The sequence below is a fragment of the Ascidiella aspersa genome, chromosome 8, assembly GCF_963924565.1.
Source record: "Ascidiella aspersa chromosome 8, kaAscAspe10.2, whole genome shotgun sequence".
Lineage (NCBI taxonomy): Eukaryota > Metazoa > Chordata > Ascidiacea > Phlebobranchia > Ascidiidae > Ascidiella > Ascidiella aspersa.
The window spans coordinates 1,780,403-1,800,621 of NC_139454.1; the positions used below are offsets into that span (position 1 = coordinate 1,780,403).

At 35.2% G+C, this 20,219-nt stretch overlaps 1 protein-coding gene across 1 annotated transcript; it reads right to left on the reverse strand.

The window, feature by feature from the left end:
- Positions 1 to 935: 935 nt before the first annotated feature.
- On the reverse strand, positions 936 to 18,280 carry LOC146134804 (integrator complex subunit 5-like). The gene is made up of 19 exons (XM_083395490.1): positions 18,163 to 18,280; positions 16,020 to 16,224; positions 15,181 to 15,306; positions 13,909 to 14,044; positions 13,219 to 13,385; positions 12,675 to 12,817; positions 11,824 to 11,938; positions 11,070 to 11,142; positions 10,633 to 10,783; positions 9,905 to 10,035; positions 9,306 to 9,457; positions 8,502 to 8,643; positions 7,450 to 7,655; positions 6,526 to 6,644; positions 5,365 to 5,592; positions 4,078 to 4,334; positions 3,355 to 3,577; positions 2,074 to 2,178; positions 936 to 1,097 (listed from the first exon to the last, which is right to left on the reverse strand). The coding sequence occupies exons 1-19, from the start codon at positions 18,226 to 18,228 to the stop codon at positions 936 to 938; spliced, it is 2,907 nt and encodes a 968-aa protein (XP_083251616.1). The 5' UTR covers positions 18,229 to 18,280.
- Between the last annotated feature and the right edge of the window lie 1,939 nt (positions 18,281 to 20,219).

Below are 20,219 nucleotides of genomic sequence, written 5' to 3' on the forward strand. Positions count from 1 at the left end.
CGCAAGTGGCTAATTACTTACAAATTTTCGAAGATCTAAATTTTAAATTTTTTTTATAAAATAATTTCACATTTTTAGCACTATAGACTTTAAAACTATATTCCTGTGAGAAGTCTCGAAAACAAAGTTCTCAAGGCAGTGAAACCAGTTCCACTCTTGATCGGGGCGGATCCGGGATTTTACTTTTTTATTTTTTTTATTGAATGACGTCACAAATTCTCATCATGTCTTTTAAAAACAAGTAATTTAAAGAAACATGCTGTTTGTTAGCGAAATCGTACGCAAATATGTAACTGTGGTAGAATTTAAGCGCAAAACTTAAATTCTTGTCACTCGGAATAAAGTGACAAAAATATTAATAAAAAAGTTAAAAATATTTCCTTAAAAAAGTTAGGTACCAAAAAATGGACAAACTATTTTATATTTAAACCAGGGAATTTTGCAACCAGTTATTATACAAAACACAGCAGCTATAGCAAAAGAACCCGGGTATCTTGGGTGCATCCGATCCGAAGTTAAAATGTGCATTCCTTTGCAACCAAATCAATTATTTTCGGTCTCCAGAGGTGAATCTATCGAAAACATTGTTAAAAAAAATATATAATTATAGAACGTCCTTTGTTATCAGATCGCGGTACTTTTGTCAAATATAGGCACTGAATTAAGATATTTGTTGACAGCTGTATTTATGTAATTCTAAACCTAAAAGTCACGATTTTAGTACAATTTTTCGTTAAACAGTGACACCGGATTTCGAGAAATAAATTAAGAATCGGCAATCCAACTATGTACAGTACCGAAAAAAAAAAACACATTTTTAACCGTATTTAACCAATTGTGTATCTTGAAGTCACAATTTTAATACAATTTGCCGCTAAATAACCATCGGCCATCCAACTACCGACCGAAAATAACACACATTTTAAAGCATGGTTTTATTTGGCGATGGTAAATTTGGCGAACAGGTGTCCGAGCTGTGCGATGTTTGCGTGGATGACTTGCTGGATGACAGCCAGGTAAGGCTGGAGGTTGACTCCTTCCAATGATGAATCCCCAGAACCGTGTTCTCCACTGGCTTCAACCTCAGGTGGATGTTCCTGTGGAAATAATGCGGAAAGTTTAACAGGGAACGTGGAAAGTGGAGGGTAGTTTGAAAGCAAGGCTGTGGAGTCGGTTGATGGAACAACAAAGATTCCCGAGTTCCGACCAAGTTAAAAAAATGAACCAGAGCCAACTCCGGCCAATTGTGCGAGTCTCGATTTCACCCATGTACGTGACTAAAATATATTCTTTTAAAAAATGTCTGTTCCTGGTTTCGTTTTAAACTTAGTTTTATTGTTAATATACGCGTCAGTGGAACCATGTTTTTTTTTAAGGTTTGGTTTGGGTGAGCACTAAGTAGTTTTAAGAGACCGCAAGTGTTTTATTTAAATACAAAAAAATAGCGATATTTGCTTAAACGAATTATTTATTAATTTTTGAGAAACTTCTGGAGAAATTTGGGGGACCGTTTCGGCTTAAAAAACACTGAGTGGAACAGTGATCGACAAGCAGAAACCTGCTGCCAATGGTTTTGGAGTCCATAAAGATACGCCCATGCAAAAATATATTTAGCCATCCACTTATATGGGTGTCGCATAACTGATCCAATCACAATACATGGTTGGAAATGTTCTTTCATATCATGCTTTACCACCGTTACCATTTACAATGTGCCGCCTTATCACTTTCCAAATTAGTACCGCACATGTGCACGTCGGACCGGGGACTTGAGTAGTCTTACTTTGGGATAATCTTGCCTAAAACCAATCTCTGTAAATCAAAATCATATAAAACTACTGCAGTCGGTGACCTGATCAAACTTAACGGCCACGCAATTTGTGTCACGACCCATTGGATCAAGAAACACTGTATTAAGGAATTTTTTGAGTAAATATACCAACATTTACTTAGCATTTAAAAGTTTACCTACTTTAGTTGTTAAGTTAATGTTTAGTGAGCTAATACACACACATGGCATCGGGTATCGGCCACTATCAGACATCCTTATGTTGAGTAGCAGTATAAGTTTACCTTTATGAAGTTCCAAACGGTGGTTAATAGCACTGAGACTTGGTAGGGCGAGATCAGATGAAAGAATTCGTCGATGAAGCAAATTGGTTCCGGTAATAATCGTCCCTGGATAAACATAATGCAGGGGGTTAGTAAACAAATAGGGATTGTATATTATATATAAAAGGGAGTATCTTTATGGACTCCAAAACCATTGGCAGCAGGTTTCTGCTTGTCGATCACTGTTCCGCTGACGCGTATATTAACAATAAAACTCAAACGTTTACAAATCCGAGTAAAAATAGGAGCAGACATTCTTTAAAGGAATGTTGATTTCGCCTATACTAGCTTCGTCAGTTCCTGTAAGTAAAGTAAAATACTTATACATACAGTAATTTACGGTTTGCTGCCATGTCAGTTTAAAAATTTGTTACTGCGAATGCGCACGTCGAACCGGGACTCGGGTGGTTTCACCAAGTGCCGAGTCCTACTGAAACAACACAAACTGACTCCGTCGAGTCCCGAGTCCCACTCCGCAGCCCTGGAAGTTAGTATGCTATATTTGAACAGCTGGCTCAATCAAAACACCAAAAAACATACTCGGGTAGTAGCCGTGCCTGAGTGATATTCAACTCAACTAGTTAGTAATAAAGTGACAGAGAACGTACAGTTTTATTGAAGTTTAGCATATGTTAGAGACGGCAACTATGTCATCTAATTATTAAACCTGCTAATTGTTTGCTGTACTTTCACTAGCAGGATATATTTTGAGAGTTCGGTCACTGAAAACACCTTAAAATAACACTGTTTGCACATTTACAAAACAGTGTTTCCCAACCGGGGTGCCGTTTCTAATGCTTGAGGGTGAGGGTGAATTTTTTGCTCTATTGGCAAGCTTCAATACACAAAGTATATCTTAATAAATCTGAAACATGTGAACTACTGCAGTTATCGACCTAACCAAATTAAACGGCGGACAATAGGCTGAGAAACACTCAGCTAACGAACCAATCTTATTTTTAGCATTTTTTACGATTATTTTCCATTTTTTTTCCGAAGAGCGCTATGAAATCAAAATTAAGCGAATCAAAGCAACAATTGACCCAATCTTTTATAATTTTTCGCATTTTTCGATGACCTTACAATATATAGGAAAGTTATATTAAAATTATTAAAAAATAAAGAACACACGAAAGCAGTGAAAATTAGGTAAAAAAAGTGGAAAAAAACTTAGTTTTGTTATGTATTTGTAATCTTTCATAACTTTTAGCAATTTTTTTTTCGTTTTTTTCCGAAGCTTACCTTTCCCAGGAGCGCTATGACCTTGACCGCGACCTTGTAGTGCGTGGAGGACTCGTGCAGCGCCCCCTGGTGACGGCATGACTCGCAGTGCGAGAGCAGAACGGCCACGCAAGATCGGATGAGCGGAGAGAGACGATGGAATGCGGGGGGGTTGTGAGCTGCGAGGGAGAGAAGCTGCCAGACGAACGGATGGTCGTCGAGAAAGTGGAATATTTTCAAATCCCTTGGTGAATGATAAAAAAATAATTATTAAAATAATAAGTAAAGTATTATGGCGGCTGACAAAGTAGGACTAATTAAGTGTTTTATCTGATTTTGTGACCTTAAAACCTTCAGACACGAAGATAATGAATTGTAGAATTGCTCTTCCTGCAAAATTTCATTAAAGTACCAACATTTCGGGCAAATTCTACAATTGAAAGCAATGTCTGGCAGCAACAGCATATTCAAAGAAAATAATTAATCATTTAATATTTTGCAAAAATAAGAATCACCTAAAAAAATTCTAAATTACCGTGAACGATAATAAAATATCAAAATTTAATACGTAATATCATAACCAACAAGGAAAGAATAATTAAGTTATTTTTGTTATTTATTTGTAGCCTAAAAATCAAATAAGAATATCCTAAAAAGAGCTTTAAACTACCGTGTACCTGTAACGTGTTTCATATAAAAACGATTTTTGAACTCCAAAAGGCAAACAAACACTTTAATTCGCACCTTTCAATCGTCATCTTCTTCATGTTACAAGACGGCCACGCAACGTCGCCTCCTAGCGTCAGCGCGGTTGCGAGTTGAGGCGACACGACGGCGCTAGAGATCAGCAGGGCGTCACATAACTTTTCCAGCTTGTCGCTATCGAAGGTGTGGGGGGTGTCGGGTATGGGGAAGCACCCGGTGTCTATGCGACCACCAGTCTTGCAGCTGCATCGATAAATAAGCAGCGAGAGACACTCGTTGTTGCTGGCTTGAGTGGCCTGAAAATACATGTATTGTTTGAATGTTCCAGTATAACAATGTACATTGAAGACGTCATAGTGATCGTGGTTTTAAAACATAATATACTTGTTGTTATTGGCTTGGGAGGGCTGAAATTGGGAATACATGGTTTGATTGTCCAGTACAACAATGTGCATTGTTGACGTCATAATGTTTGAGATTTAAAATATAACAAACTCGTTGTTGTTGGGCTGAGGCCCCGAAAATGGACATACATTGTTTGAATGTTCCGCTACCACAATGTACATTGATGACGTCACAGTGATTGGGTTTTGAAACGTAACAAACTCGTCATTTCTCGCTTTAGTGACCTGGAATTGTCAGGTAATAATCAAAAATAACTTCCCTGGTAATTATATTTGTGAACCATTTTTTTTTGTTTGGCATACATTGTACTATGAGCGTTTGACTTCATTCAGCCTGAAGAAGGTGTATTGAACAGGTCAGCGAAACAATACGATAAACTCGTTGTCGCTGGTTTGGGTAGCCTGAAATTGGCGGGTATTATTTGAATGTTCCAGTACAACAATGTACATATTTGACGTCATAACGAATGTTTTACAACCTATAAAATCCGATGTTGCTGGCCTCAATTGACAGAAATTCTTAAATCATTATGAGTGGTGGCCCCCGTATCACGGACTCTCAACATTCTTTGAGACTTTCGCAAAATAAGCCAAAAAGGTCGAGTAGATCGACATCATCTTGATTAAGACGTTTCGATACGAGCTTCTATCATTTTCAGTCTAAGAATCAATTTAAGCATCCCTTTCAAAAGGGTGATAACAATTGCGTCCCATGTTTTATAATTGATACTTGAATTACTTCTCAGTCACATTAACTGAAGATGATACAAGCTCGTATCGAAACGTCTTAATTAATATGATGGCGATCTACTCGATCTTTTTGGCTTTAAAACTCATTATTAGGCAACATTACAAATCTGTGTATAGTGCGCCCCGCAAAAACACCATTTTGTTAAAGAAGCACCACGAAAATGTTGCTTACATCAGAAACCGGGCACTTCTTCTTCCGTTTTGGTCCTGATCCGATCAAACCAGCCTCGAAACTGATCGGGACAAACGCGTTCCTCAGACCGGATGTGACGTTTGCCTTGTGGTGCATCGCGAGCAGAGACAATGGCCCATTGTTACGACTTCCAGTGAGTGAAGCGACTTCATCGTCACCCCCGATGCCAGTTTCAGTTTTTTTCCCGAAAAGGACACTGTTACGTTCCTGAAAACGCGAGGGGTTAAATTGGGAAATAAAGATTGACAGTGGTTGATTTAAATAATCAGTTAGCAATTTTTAAAGTAAGACTGAAATATTAAGTTGTTTAAAACATTTTTTTAAAGAATTGCTTTGTTTTTTTGGGGCGGTGTTTTTTATTATTTGAATAGCGACTAAAGCACTAATTTAAAATTATTTTTACCTCACAAAGTTGGCTTTTAATGGGTAATTTCCGAAAATACGGTAAAACTCGAACAAACAAAACGCAGATTCTTATTTAAAATATTTTACCTTAAAAATCGGCAAAATGTAGTCAAAATACAAAGGCCCCAACAGGGCTACGATTTATAGTTTGCTACTGCGTATGCGCATGTCGGAGGGGGACTCAAGTAGTTGTCTAAAAATCGAGTCCCGAGTCGACTCCGGTCAAATAAAACGACTTCGTCGAGTACCGAGTCCTTACGCCCTGGTTTAATCTCATTGAACCATAACCTTTTTAAAGGTTATTTGGCTGAAATTTACTTCGGCGTTGGGAATTAAAAAAAATATGAAAGGCAAATTTCGATTGTGGCGTTAGACGTTTAGTATGATTTTTTTATAATTTTTAACAAAAAATTGTAGACTAATTCTAACAATTGTTTTGGCCTGTGTTGAAGGGTTTCAGAACTTTAGTAACCCTCAGTAGTTAACTTATAATTTTTGATCATTTTTCCAATTAAGTTAAAACCACTGAGTTGGATTGCAAATTATGACTGAAATTCTATGTGAATTTGCATAGGGTCGGCACCGACACCACACTAGGATCGGACGAGTAACGATACTACAACTTTGTATCGGGTATCGGCTCCGATCCGATTTTAATTATCGGACAGCCCTAGTGGCAACCGTCCAAACTTTGCATTTATTAGGTTCAGGCACAAACCAGGAATTTAAACTTACCGAAGCAAAAGCCCCTTCCAAAAGACTCCTGCACACAACTGCGTATATTTCTGGCGTCTGGGTAAGCTGGACAATCAACCTTTGGCAACTCCGCATTTCCTTGTCGTTATTCACACGACCTGGTAATAGAAAATGAAAGCAAAGGCTGTACGAACATTGCTTTAATACTTATGCGCAATGACTTAAGGCCAATTTCACCCAAGTCAGAGTTATATAATGCTGGTTGATGATGCAGTGTTTTGAGATTTGTACATCCAAGTTTACAAACATATAAAAATTGCAATGTCAATTTTAATATTATGTTTTTTGTCTGTGACCCATTAGTTTATCTAGCAGCACAATTTAGGAAAGAAAATGATACTCAATTTTACTCTACGAATGACAATGTATAACTTATCCATGATTAAGAAGTCAGTTTAGTGAGATTGGAACTTACAACCCCGGGAACATGCCCTCTTTACTTTAACTAACAGGGGTGGCAAACCAATGGGTCAACCAGACCGCATTTGTTACTTGGTTAACCGCTAAGAGCCACACCTTACACACATGGAAAGAAAAGAATGGACCTATCACTCCATTTCTTACTCACTCCCACGAAGTGATCGCACGAAGCGCGAAAAAAGTGCCTTCGAAGTAGACAAATTTAAATTTAGGAGACGCGACGCGTTGGATGAAAAAAATACACATTTTTTGATAAAATGTTGTTTATCAATATATTATTTAAGCATATATTTTGGGTTTATTCTGTTTTAAAAGTGTTACTAAAAATACATTGGCCTTAAGAAAAAAGTCGGAACCGGCAATAATCCATAACTTAACCAATAAATAATCATAAGTGGAACATTAACGTAAGAGCCGGGTGCACCTCGCGAGCTGCGTGTTGGCCACCCCTGCCTTTAATATTATAATTGTACAAACACCCACCTGCATGCAAAAGTTTGTAGAAGTAGTACACTAGAGCTTGTGTCAGGGGTAGGAGTCGGGTTCCCAGCCCAAGTTCCGAGGTGGATACGCTAGTTGTGAGGTGGTAAAGTATATCCACTGCTGCGTGCGAGCATTCGGCTGTGTAGCGCAACTTGCACACTGACAACACAAGGTCATCCAACACAGACACAAGCTGTTTGGTAAGCCTGGTTGGGAAAAAATGTGAAATTAGCAAAAAATTTAGCTTCATATACTGAAAATAAGCTAACTATCCAGACTCCCTTGTTTAGAGAATGTAACACACCACGCAAAAGTATATATATGCCTGGTAGCAGCAGCATATTTATCAATCAGGTTAATAATGAATTTCAAAGCCAAAAGAGTCGAGTAAATCGACAACATGGCGTTTACATAAGTAATTGTATCAACATCGGTTTAAATATTTATTTTCCATATTAACTGAAGATGATACAAGTTCGTATCAAAACGTTTTAATCAAGATGATGTCGGTCTACTCGACCTTTTTGGCTTTGCAATTCATTATCAAGCTACATTATATGTACCTAAGCAGGCAATCATCAATGGTAATCCAGTTTATCAAAAGCAAACTGTTATAGTAACACAAACTTATTCCACAGTAACTTGTGCAACATTAGTCGAATGAATGAACGACAATGTTATATACAAAGAGTATGCATAACAGTAAACATATCAGCATAAGTAAGCAACTACGACAAAACAATCACAAAATTTTAAAATACAAGTTCAAGCATGGGCAAACAAATAAAAAGGGAAGAATAAAAAAGAAAGAAATTTTAAACCAAAATTAAACAAATAAATAAGCAAAAATTGGAAATCATAGTGGTAAATCTCGAAGAACCACACGCCCCCACCCCCCCTCACAAAAATAATTATAAATGTTCTTAACAAATCAAATCATAACTACAAATTTTAAAACCACGAATCTTTCTTACAAAAGTTACTAAATTATAATTTGGTTATACTCTGTAAATCATAAAACAAAATATTTCTGTTTTTGTGGCAAAATGCACCTTGTTCTGAAAGTACTGCTTGAATATTGTTGATTTTCCTCTGTGATCAAATAAAGGATATTTCTCAGAAAACAATGGACCTTGTCGCTTTGCAACTTTCGGACAACAAAAAATGAATTTTCAACGATGGATTCAAGTAATTCTGGAAAAAAGTAACAAAACATTAAATTTTGTTTTTGTATTTATAGTTTGAATTATATTAGCGACAGTGGCACAGTTTCAAAATAGGAAAGAAAAAATCAACATTAACTAATAATTCCTAAACTTTCATTTGAAATGCAACCCATTTTGCTTTCATAAAATTTATTCTTATAGCATTAGGCAGTAAATTAAAAGTTTTTGCATCATTTTATTATACTGCATAAATTTAGCAAACAACTGTAATGTTTGTACAGTATAAATATTTACCACATTTACTATTTTTAGGTTACAAAAATAAAATAAAAAATAGGATATACAATTGAAAAATACTCAATTGAAAAAAATACAGATTTATTATGTAAATTATATAACCTAGCTTTGTCTGATTTGTCAAAAAAATATTGTGGCCCACAAAACAAAGTACTATACAAATTGCTAAGTGGGTATTTTGTGAAACAATAAACTTTGCAAAAGGCAAAAATTCACTAAAATCTTAAAAAAAATTAAAAAGTCTGAAACAGGGATTTATGTTATACACTTTATTGTCAAGTCAAAATGTGAATAATTTCCAATCCCTTTATATTATATGCAGCCTGGCATCTAGATGTAAGATGATAAACTTAAATGAACAAATATATAAACAAACATTATTGAAAGAAGCACCTGGTACAGTAGGTGATAAATCCGAATATAAGCGAAGAAAGGTTGTCAGATCTGCTGTCGTTACGGCTTCAAGAAGAAAATGACTCAATATAAGAGAAGAACTTGTTTTGTAAAAGCACATCGCAAGAATCAAATCATAAAGATAAGCTTTTCTGCAAATAAACAACAATTTTATTAGTTTGTTTTAAAAGGTTGTTAATAAAAGTAAAATTGAACATTCGGACTGAAAAGACTAAAAAAAAACTCTACAAGGCACTTTGGCAATTTAAGATATTGCTAGAATAGTTATTTTTTTTAAATGTCGTTATATCTTTTTTTAAACAACAATATTCAGTAACAAAAGGATGGTGTCATTTTCTAGCAAAATAATACTTCTATAAACTGGTTACAGAAATAAGAGTTTTTTTAAGCAGATGTTTTGTTTATCGTGTGATTTTTTAATCTATACTGCTGTAATGGACCCTTTTTTATAATTGGTAACACTTCAATTAAAACAATTGCCAAGTGTGCAAGTACATTTGATAAATAGAACAGCATTTAATTTACCACAAATGCCAATAAATTTTTTCACTACTACAAAAAATGTAGCATTGCTTTACCTTGTGCTTGAGTTGCTTCTCAACATATCATCACAAAACTGCTTGTAATTTTTCACAAGACCTTCAAATATATTTTCCTTCTCATAACCACCCTTGAGAGCCAAGTGCTTTAAATCATTGAGAAGTAGCGACTTAAAATGGAAAAGTAACAATATTAGGTTGTGTTTAGAAAAGTCTAATGCAGTGGCTCTTTATGTTAAAGGAAAAAAATATTTTGTGGTAAACCTTAAAAATTTCAGTGTGTTTTAGGACTAATTGAATTGTGTAAGCATTCTATTACTCAAGGGGTCATTGAGCACATAGTGCCATAATATTGTATGTGTCCTTCCGGTAGTTGGTGAACATTGCGGCCTCATTAGTGTTTGGTGCCGATGTTCAACTTGCACTCGAGCTATTTGTTTTAATACCATTGTTTTGTATTTATGTAGATTAATTCGCATTAAAATATGATTCAAATTATGTATGTTTTGTGTTAATAATAAATTCCTGCACACTGATAAAGACTCAGTATCCGATCGGATCCATTAGTTGTCACCTGGCACATTTCCTTAAACAAGAATATCTTTGAAGCATAATGACTGGAGGTTGTAGTTAGACATAGAATTAATATCAAATCCCATACAGAAGTAGATTTGTGCGTTTGTGTGTGTTTCTTATGGATTAAGATCTCATTTGGACCCACGCTATAAAACGTTCCCATATCTGACATAGTATAAAACTTTACTCACAAATATTTTGGCGAATATGTTTCGCAGAGGCTTGTCGAGTCCTTGTAACTTTCCCTGCGGCTTCGAACACGACGCGTTCAACAAAAGCAAAACAAGTTTGTCGGACGAGTAAGTGGATTGACACACCAGGTGGACCACAAGCGCAGAAATGCTAAAAGCAACACAAATAATTTGTTTAAGCTTAAATAACTGAGAAAGTTTTTTCCTATCGATTTGTTGCTTTTTAAAATTAAAATATTCTCGTTTAAACAATCGATTTACCAAAAAATGCGGTTCTTTAAACCCTTTAAAAAAATCTCAGTTTGTAATAAATTACCAACAAAGGTTTGATATTATTAATAACTTTAATACATATATTAGAAAAGGGGATCAAAAAATATACTAAAGTCAAGACTCAAAACAGAAACAAAAATTAACTTAATTATATCATTAATCACCTTTCTAGCTCACTTTTTCCTTTGTACAACTTTAGAAACTCTTTGTATAGAGAATTCAACATTTCTGCGTTGACTAAAAACAATATGTGTTTATTCGGAAAATTTTTATTGTAGTTTAACAGCCACAGATTAAATGCTACTCACAAAAGAATATTTTTTAAGAATTTTTGTATCAATTAGGTTTTTAAAGCATTTAAAAAAACAATTAGAAAAATTAGATAGATTTGTGCCAGTACAAGACATCTCTAAACAGAAATAAACATTATTTCTCATAGAAAATTTTATGAATTACAAGATGCGTTTAATTTCAAACAAATTAGAAAAACAGGAAAAAATGATGTTAGCTTCGACTTTATTGCTTTTCCAAGGATTGATTCGTTTTAAAAATTTTAACTTTAAAAGCACAAAATTTGACTCTCTTAACTAAATATCCTAAACAAGAGGTTCTCAAAGTGTGGTGCCTGGCAAAATTTTGGTGGGCATTGGATACTTTAACAGTAAAAGAGCAAAAATTTAAGGTCTGGTGAGAAACATTTTTTTAAACTGGTTTCAAAATGTAAAAAAATACTGTTCGAAATACTGGTTGAATACCAATTGAATTAAATACAATAAAATCAAAATGTAACTGTTTGCAGAACAAATGCATGTACATTTTTGGCACAATGGGTAATTTTTTGAAATGTATAACATATAAATGTCACAAATACTCCAACAACTCCAGTATTTATAAACATGTCATAAGCATCACACTCACTTTGCTGCACGAATCTTGACGTGGTCGCTCGTAGAATTACGTTGGAGACGGAAAACAAGTTCATGAGATAAAGTGTGACCTTGACCTTGCAACATGTGGGTCCCGGTGGGGGGGACTAAAATTAAAAAATAGTGGATGAGGCTATGTGTTAGGGGTATCTTAAGTGCTAGTAATGATCTAATATCATTTTTTTTTAATTATTTCAGACATGGCTTGCCATCCAAAGCATTGTTCCTCTAACTTAGAAACCCCTTTCGCTGTTCTTGTGTTTTCTTCATTGTTTGCAAATATGCACAAAAATAAATTGAATCTTGAATGTTAGAATGTAGTTCGTTTTAGAAAATACCCCAAATACAATTAGAAAAAGATTGGTCCAGACCAGGTTGGAAAGCGAGGCCTTGGCGGGGGATTTATTAGTTTCCTGCTCAGCCGCTCATAGCCACGCATTTAATGTTAAATTGATGTAAAATGCGGTCAGCCACGAGAAATCGCTTAAATGCACATAACTTTTGTTGCGCTAACGGTTTTCGGTGTAGCACTCCATTTTTAGCCGTGAAAATTTTACAAATAACATTATTACAGCTGCGCAAATTCGGGCGAAAATGTTATTACAGCGCAATTTTAAGCTGCAAAATCGTCTCCCCCGCGCAAAATCCAAAGATCCCAATCTGGGGTCCAGGTAGGGGGGACTAAAAAAATTAGTGGATATATAGTATGTTAGGGGTGGTCAAACCACAACAAAAACCAAGCCCCCAAATTCAGTGTGTGGCATGGGTTTTATAATTTTATTTTTATCAATGACGAATAGCGGATGGTAAAAAACATAAGACAAAAAAGTTTAAAAGTTTTACCTTAAACATGTTGAATATCTTCTCGCAGATGTTGGTGTCGTGAACAGATGAAAGGTGTTCCAGAATACGCGAGACAATGGTCAGTATTGTTTGCTCATTCTCCTGCATTGTTATCGAAGCTGACGGTTTGTGCGAAATTAAAGCTGAAAAATTTTTATGTTGTCGTAGTTAATAGGGATAAATTTCATAGGATTTTAAAGGTAATTTAGACCAATATTTTTTAAGCAATCATTTATTTTTCTAAACTTAATTTTTTGTCCCTTAATGATGTCTGGGATTGTTTTTTTTTTCCACATCTTAGTAAGATAATAAAAAAAGATTACCATGGAACGAGAACACCATCAATGTTGAAATTGTTTTAACGCAAGAAAAAAAGTTTCAAGACAACAATTATAAAAATCTGTCCATACTGTGATAAAGATGGTAAAAATAATACCACACTAAAAACCTACAATTTTGCTAAAAATTGACAAAATGTTTTTATAGTTTATTTTGACCCTTTAAATGTCATTTTATTTTTTCAATTCTTGTAATTGACTCTTACTCCATCTCAGCTTGCAAAACTTGCTGAAGCCGGTATTGAGAACCCGTTCAATGATTGCATCGGGAAAAGCACTTCCAACATCAGCAACAACCCAATCAAAGTATGGGGAGTGGTTTGTAGAAGCAGACAGCAACGAACCAACACAAGATTGTGGACTTTCTGCAATCCTGGTAAATATCAGGCTAAAATTGAGAGTCGAGACTCAAGTAAAATGACCAGAATACGGCGTTCGCAGTATCAAATTTTGAAACTGATAAACTAGATATGTTTTTTGTTTGGGAAGCAGTGAAAGACTAGGTCATCAAAGTCAGCCGCTCCCTAAATATACAAACTGTAAATTTTAAACGTTGAATGGCAATTGGCATGTAGTTAAATATTTTCCAATCTTGTATCAAGGGTGGCTGAATGATATGACACCTTCACAAGCGTATTTAACTCTAATTTAGTTATTCTGTATATCTACCCTATTTTTAGTTGTGTAAAAAGTGGAATTCATGCTGTGTAGGACTTGGGGCAAAATCAGTATAACCAGTGTCCGACTCCGGTCAAATAAATAAACAGAGTTTGGCTCCGGTCAAGAAAATAACTCGAGTTGAATTCCGGCCCAAAAAATAAACCCAGGCCTGGCAAAAGAAAATCCAATTCCACAGCCCTAGTACAAAACCTTTAAAACAACAGTGTGTTACTCACAATATCTTGAGACAAGTGCGGTAAATGTCGAGCATCATTCTCATGGGGACGATGTTGAGCCAGAAGGAGAGAAGCCGAGCGAGGTTGGACGGCTGGGGAACCACCTGGCGTTGTTTGTTGCAGCTGCTCATCTGACCTAAAACAAATAATTAAATAGTTTAGATTAAAAAAAAAAATTAAAATTAAAATAAAAAACAGTTAAATCATTGCAGTACCTAAGATAGACAAAGCACAATCGGCAATTAATTTGTGATGTTGTGTGATGCTGTTAACACGGTTCCAAATACCATTTCTGTGGCTTTGTCTAGTTAGAATCTGTACTTTTTTGCCATAAGACAAATTGTACAACATTTGAGCTTCAGAACCAGTGTTGTAAAGTCAATGACTTGACTTAAGTGCACTTAAGTCACTGTTTTCAAATGACTTGACTTGACTTAAGTCTTTTGGGCAAAATGACTTGACTTGACTTAAGTCTTTCGGGCAAATGACATGACTTGACTTAAGTCTTTTTGGCAAATAACTTAGGTTGGATTGAAGTGCTTTCTGTAAGTCTTTTTCAATAAAATTGAGCTATTTATCCAAACGTTGGCAGATAAAATAATTTGCTTGCTATAAGTTGCGTTTTTTCCTTTTAAGTTCAGTTATTGCTCATAATCGTACGAGATTAAAAATTTTAATAGTTTAACGCTTTATTTTTATGACAATGACTTGACTTGAAGTTGACTTGCTCTAATTATGACTTGAGTGGGACTTGACTTGCGCAACTGATGACTTGGACTGGGACTTGGCTTGTTATTTATTCGAAAAGACTTGACTTGGACTTAAGTTATTTCACAAATAACTTGACTGGGACTTAAGTCATTTCATAATGACTTGTTTACAACACTGTTCAGAACATCATTTAAAAACGAAACGATTAATGCGTCTTTTAGCAAAAAATAATAATTACAAACAGATTTTTAGAAACACCATTCAAATTAAAAAATTATCAATTTGCCAGTTTGAGATATAATTAACAGGCAGGCAGAAACAGGACAGCATAGTTATAAGGCTTTGACAGTATAATTACCAGCGGTTGTTTCATCTAGGAACAATGTTCATATTGTAAAGCTTACCTTAGGCTTCCACTTACAATATAATACACTAAAGTTAAAAGGTTCAGGAAATAAACCCAAGTTTTTTATATAAATACTCCAATAAAGATTACCAAAATCAGTTTGCCTAATCAGGATGAATGTTTAGTTTAAACTAGTAATAACATTAGATGCTTACCAAGGGCTTCCACGGACCACTGACAGAGAATAGGGGCCCAAGCCTTTCCATTGCTCTCAAGCAATTCCAACAAAGTTCGGACAACGAGCTCCAAACTTCCGGCAACTTCTGCACTTATTCCTGACGCTGTGGATAAAAACCAAATATGAATTGCAAATAGCACTTGTTTAAGTGATTGTACAAGGCTATTTGGCGTACATAGCTGAAATAATCACATTGCCAAATAAATTCTTCGAAGTTAAGTTTTTGTGTTGGGCTTTCTATAACTCCAAAACCTTTTTTAAGGTGTTGTTTAACTAAGTTTAAGCAAAACATTTTTTATCGACTTTGTTTTGTGAGGGCTTATGAGTCATTCACATTTCAGAATACAAAATCCAATGAATTAAAACAGTTGAAAATACCCATAATTAATAAAAAACTGTTCAACTTTCAAATCTTTATTTAATTAAGTTTTTATTCATAGTAAAAATGCTTGATAGTCAGTATTATTTAAATATATAAAAAGTATTGTATGTAAATGTTTAGTTAAGGGTTCTATATAACACCAAAGTATGGAAATAGTTGTGCTACCTTCAAATTGGCCAAACAAACACATACCGTTTTTTTAATTGGTAAAATATAAACAGCATATTTAATTAAAACTTATTTGGAGTCCTTCATTAAAAAACAAACATAAAAAATAGTCAAGCATTTAGACCTGGGGTTTTTAACTCGGAGACTAAACATGTTGTTCCTATAAAGGCGCAAGTTTTTATAAAATGTGCCAAGGGGGATGTGGCCTAAAGTAAAAGTCCAATGTTAGTCTTTTACCACTTTAACAATAAATAATTAAAGTTTACCGGATGATTGGAACTCCATGTGGTCGAGGTGCGTTCTTACCGCTTCATCAAAAAGCATCGCAAATCGCTGAAGCACGGCGCTTCTCGCAGCAGGAACCCGATGAAGGAGCGAGATGGAATTCTTTACTCGCTCCTCGGAGAAACTTCCCGATGCATAAGAAGACGCAACAAACCAGTGGACCATCTGCTGCGGCGCCAACTGCGACTAAACACAATAATGCCAAATGCATTAGGGGAACACACTGGAAGCAATTGCAGACTCACCCTTTCTGTCCATTAATGATGCAAGCAAGGCAGGCTTGAAAAAACAACTAGCCTGCAGTGAGGTTCAAACTCACAACAACCTCACTAAGGGCTATTTGTTTTTTCTAGCCTGTCTTGCTTGCATCATTGACAGATTCTGTGAGTCTGCGATTGCTTTTCGGTGTACTGTGATATGGAAGCCGTAATCGTTGCTCAAAAACAACTGAAAAGGGAAAGATTAAAGTCGTTGAACACATATGTGTGCATCTTTCGCTCGATCCTGGTATGACAGAGGTGCTAACTGCGACTAAAAACAACAACAATGCTATGGAAATACTTGACTTGAACTGGGACTTTGACTTGCTTTGCAATTGAATGGAATAGGGGAATATTTTTATTTTGAATGTTTAGGTCAGGGTAACTGAGGCTGTAAATTTATCTGTAGGTGAGTGCTGATTTAAACAGATTGTGTTAATTGCAATATACAAATGAACCGCTGTGGAAAATATGGCAAGTGCACCTGCGATTTTTTTCAATTAACTAAACCTGCACCTGTCAACATCAAATTAACACCATGATTTTCAATGTGTTAAACAACAGGGTGCACTTTTGACCTGTTGTGCACTCCCAGGTTGGGAAGGTTTATCCCTTCAGTAGATCTTTCAGTCGCGGTAGGGTTCCTATTTTTTCCGGATTTTTTCACTCCCGGGAAACTGGATTACAAAATAAAAAATCCTGGGAATTTCCATGCAGGGGGCATTTTTATCAGTAAAATAAATTTATCCAATGAAACCTGAACACACACTTTTTTTTTTAAGCGCAAAAAAATCAACTCAGGCAATGACTTTAATAGGTTAATAGGTTTAATAGGAATTTTATTTGTTTATATTAGTCAAAAATGAGAATTTTTTTTTAAGTTTTGCTATGTTGTCGAATACCGGGGATTGTAAAAAAAAATTCCTCGGATTTAGGATTGTAATTTTGCGGGAAATCTCAGGAATTTTCCGCCGAAACATTCCCGAAGAGGAACCCTTAGTCGCGGTCATTGTCACAGAAGGTCGCCCAAACTTCTGTGAGCTAACTGTAGTTAGAATAGTACCATATTCAGCACGACAAATTTTACAAATAACATTTGTACAGTTGCTTAGTATTCATAAAAGTTTTAATACAGCACCACAATTTTGGGCGCTGGTCTAGAATCCTACCACAGTTCTAAAATCAATGCACAAAATTTGAGTTAGCATGCGGGTTAGCGTTTGGGTGTGGGTGGGTCAAGTAATATTATATTCCAAATTTAATAATAATACTTGACCTACCTCGACCCAAACGCTAACCTGTACCCTAACCCAAATGGTGTTTCGTCGTGGTAGGATTCTAGACCAGCGCCCAATTTTGTAGTACAAAATCGGGCGCTCTTTCACTATTGTACGTGAAAAGTTATGCAAAAATAAAAAAATAATAATACCGCATACCACAACGCATATTGTTTCGGTTAGGGTGCGGGTTAGCGTTTGGGTGAAGGTGGGTCAAGTAATATTATGTTTATTATTAATAATAACTTGACCCACCCTCAACCAAACGCTAACCCGCACCCTAACCCACACAATTTTTTTTTTATTAATTTTTACGTACAATAGTGAAAGAGCGCCCAAAATTGTCTCCCCGTGCAATATCCAAAGTTTTGCAATCATGGTGCACCACATTAATTTTAAATTGCAAGGAAAAATAAATATAAGAGAAAAAATATTTTAATAATACTTCTAATAAGACCACGCAAATTTTAATAAGACCACGCAAACCGGGCACTAATTCGCACCAAAATCCAAACAACGTTAGCAATAGAAACTCACAGACGAAATTATTACACCAAAAGTTAAAATCTTGAAGCTTGTCGACTAACTTTTTGGTGCTGAGTTTGTCTTGATGATTTCATGCTTTCTTCAGGTAGCAACGTTGAAACAGGCATCACATTGCCAACGCATAAACCTGTACGCTGGCCCCAGTACCAACAAAAAATTAATAAAATTTTGTTAAAACTTAGAAGACTTCCAAAAAGGTGAAGCTTTTCGAATATAAATTGACATACGAAATGTAGTGACATGTTTTTTTAATATGTTTTCTATTTATTTTCATATAATAATGAATCAATGTTAGTTACTTTATTTATTATTATTTTTTTATTTTTTTAGATTTTAGATGTCAGAAATTGTTTTATAAACGATATGAAAATAATTCTTTGAAAAAATCTGCTGAAAATTATGTGTTAGATTATTTTCACTAACTTGTATGTAGAAAGGTAATTACCCTAAAACGCTATTAAATAGAATACTTAAATAAAATTAAATAAATAAATTTAAACTTTATTGAATATAAATAATTAAGATATTAAATTGACCCTCGATTTTAAAGTAACTATTTTTTTTAGGTAAATGGAGGTTTTGCTGCCTAAAAGAGTATCGAAAACTTGCCTATTGTATGTTTCTGGGTAATGTTTAATCACGGTTATAGCTTTGTTAAACGAATTTATTACGAACCTTAAGATCCTTTATATCTGAGTTCCATTTAGAAACCAAACCGGAATATTTCCTTATATTTGTTATTACATGGGAGCGAGTTATAACCATGCAAAGCCATATCGCAAACCATAAAGTTTGCAAAAAAGTATTTACGTAGTAAAAGTTAGCTAAAAATGTATACAGTTTTTTTGGAGGGGCGTTGTCAGCCTTGGCGACCCCCTACTCACAATACTCTTACCCAATCTGATGGCCAGTAATTGGAGACTGGTGTTTACCTGTCCCATAACACACAAAAACCCTACCTAATTTTAGACCTATTTCAAAATTCCAGTTCGTACATTAGGTTGACCCAAGTTTGTATCAACTTACGGACGCCAACACTTGTTTTTTTTAATTAAGTGCAATGCCGCAAAAGTTATAGTAAACGGTCGCAGGTTGCGTATCCCTACACTAGCATCCATTTGCGCAAAGGGCGTCAGTTGTGAAGTGAATCACCTCCCGGATACAAAGCTTCAAAACACAATAACAACATGAACCTATAGAGGCAAACAGGTATGACATATTGATAATGAGACTTTGCTGTATTGGAGCCTGGGAACGCCTGAAGAATATTTTGCAGCAACATTTCGGGTAAAATACATCCGAAGGCATTTATCAGCGATTCTGGGTGAGGTTTGATTTTTTTTCTGTTAGTCTTAGCAGACTAAAAACAGCTCCTCTGGTAATTGTAGTTGTTTACCAACGTTTGGGCAACCTATTTAAGTCGACTTCTATTTGGTTGAATGACACCGAATGCTCGTACAATACATGGAATCCATAATCCGTATCCATATGTTGTGCTACGAGTGTTCGGCGTCATTCACCCTAATAGAAGTCGATTTAAATAATTTGCCACAACGTTTTGAATAACAATTATTATTACCAGAGGAGCTGCTTTTGATTAATAATGTACCTGGTAGCAACAGTTTATATTAGTCAAATATAATGAAAAAAATAAATAAATAAACATAGGTTTTTCAAGTAATTGTTCTCTTATATTAAGTTAGTTGTGCCCTCTTAGTTTGCTTGTTGCCCAAAACGTAAGAAGTGACGTCATGGTTGTTAAAGCCTGCCAGGCTTTCGAATGAACTCGAAAAACTCTTGTTAATTGCCTACTTAGTGAACTTATTGCCAGATGGGGGAGCTTTTTGCTGCATTTCCTGCCAACTTCCTGAACTATACTATATAATAAAGATGTACACTGTTAAACTATTAACAATAAAACTCAAAGTTTAAAACCCGAATGAAACCAGGATCATTTCTAGAGCAATATATTTTTCTCCTATGCCGGCACCGTCAGTTCCTTATTCAAATAGACTCAGCTAAATTATATAGTGATGTATAAAAAACAGGCATTAAGTTTGATGTCATCAAAACATTTTTGTAATAATTTGTTTTAACA

Excerpts from the sequence above, each read along its gene's own strand:
- LOC146134804 (XM_083395490.1), bottom strand. The coding sequence starts at position 18,228 with ATGCCTGTTTCAACGTTGCTACCTGAAGAAAGCATGAAATCATCAAGA. Across the intron at positions 9,458-9,904 it reads AGAAGCAACTCAAGCACAAG|AAAAGCTTATCTTTATGATT; the intron begins GTAAAGCAATGC and ends GTTTATTTGCAG. Across the intron at positions 7,656-8,501 it reads AGCAGTACTTTCAGAACAAG|GCTTACCAAACAGCTTGTGT; the intron begins GTGCATTTTGCC and ends TTTCCCAACCAG.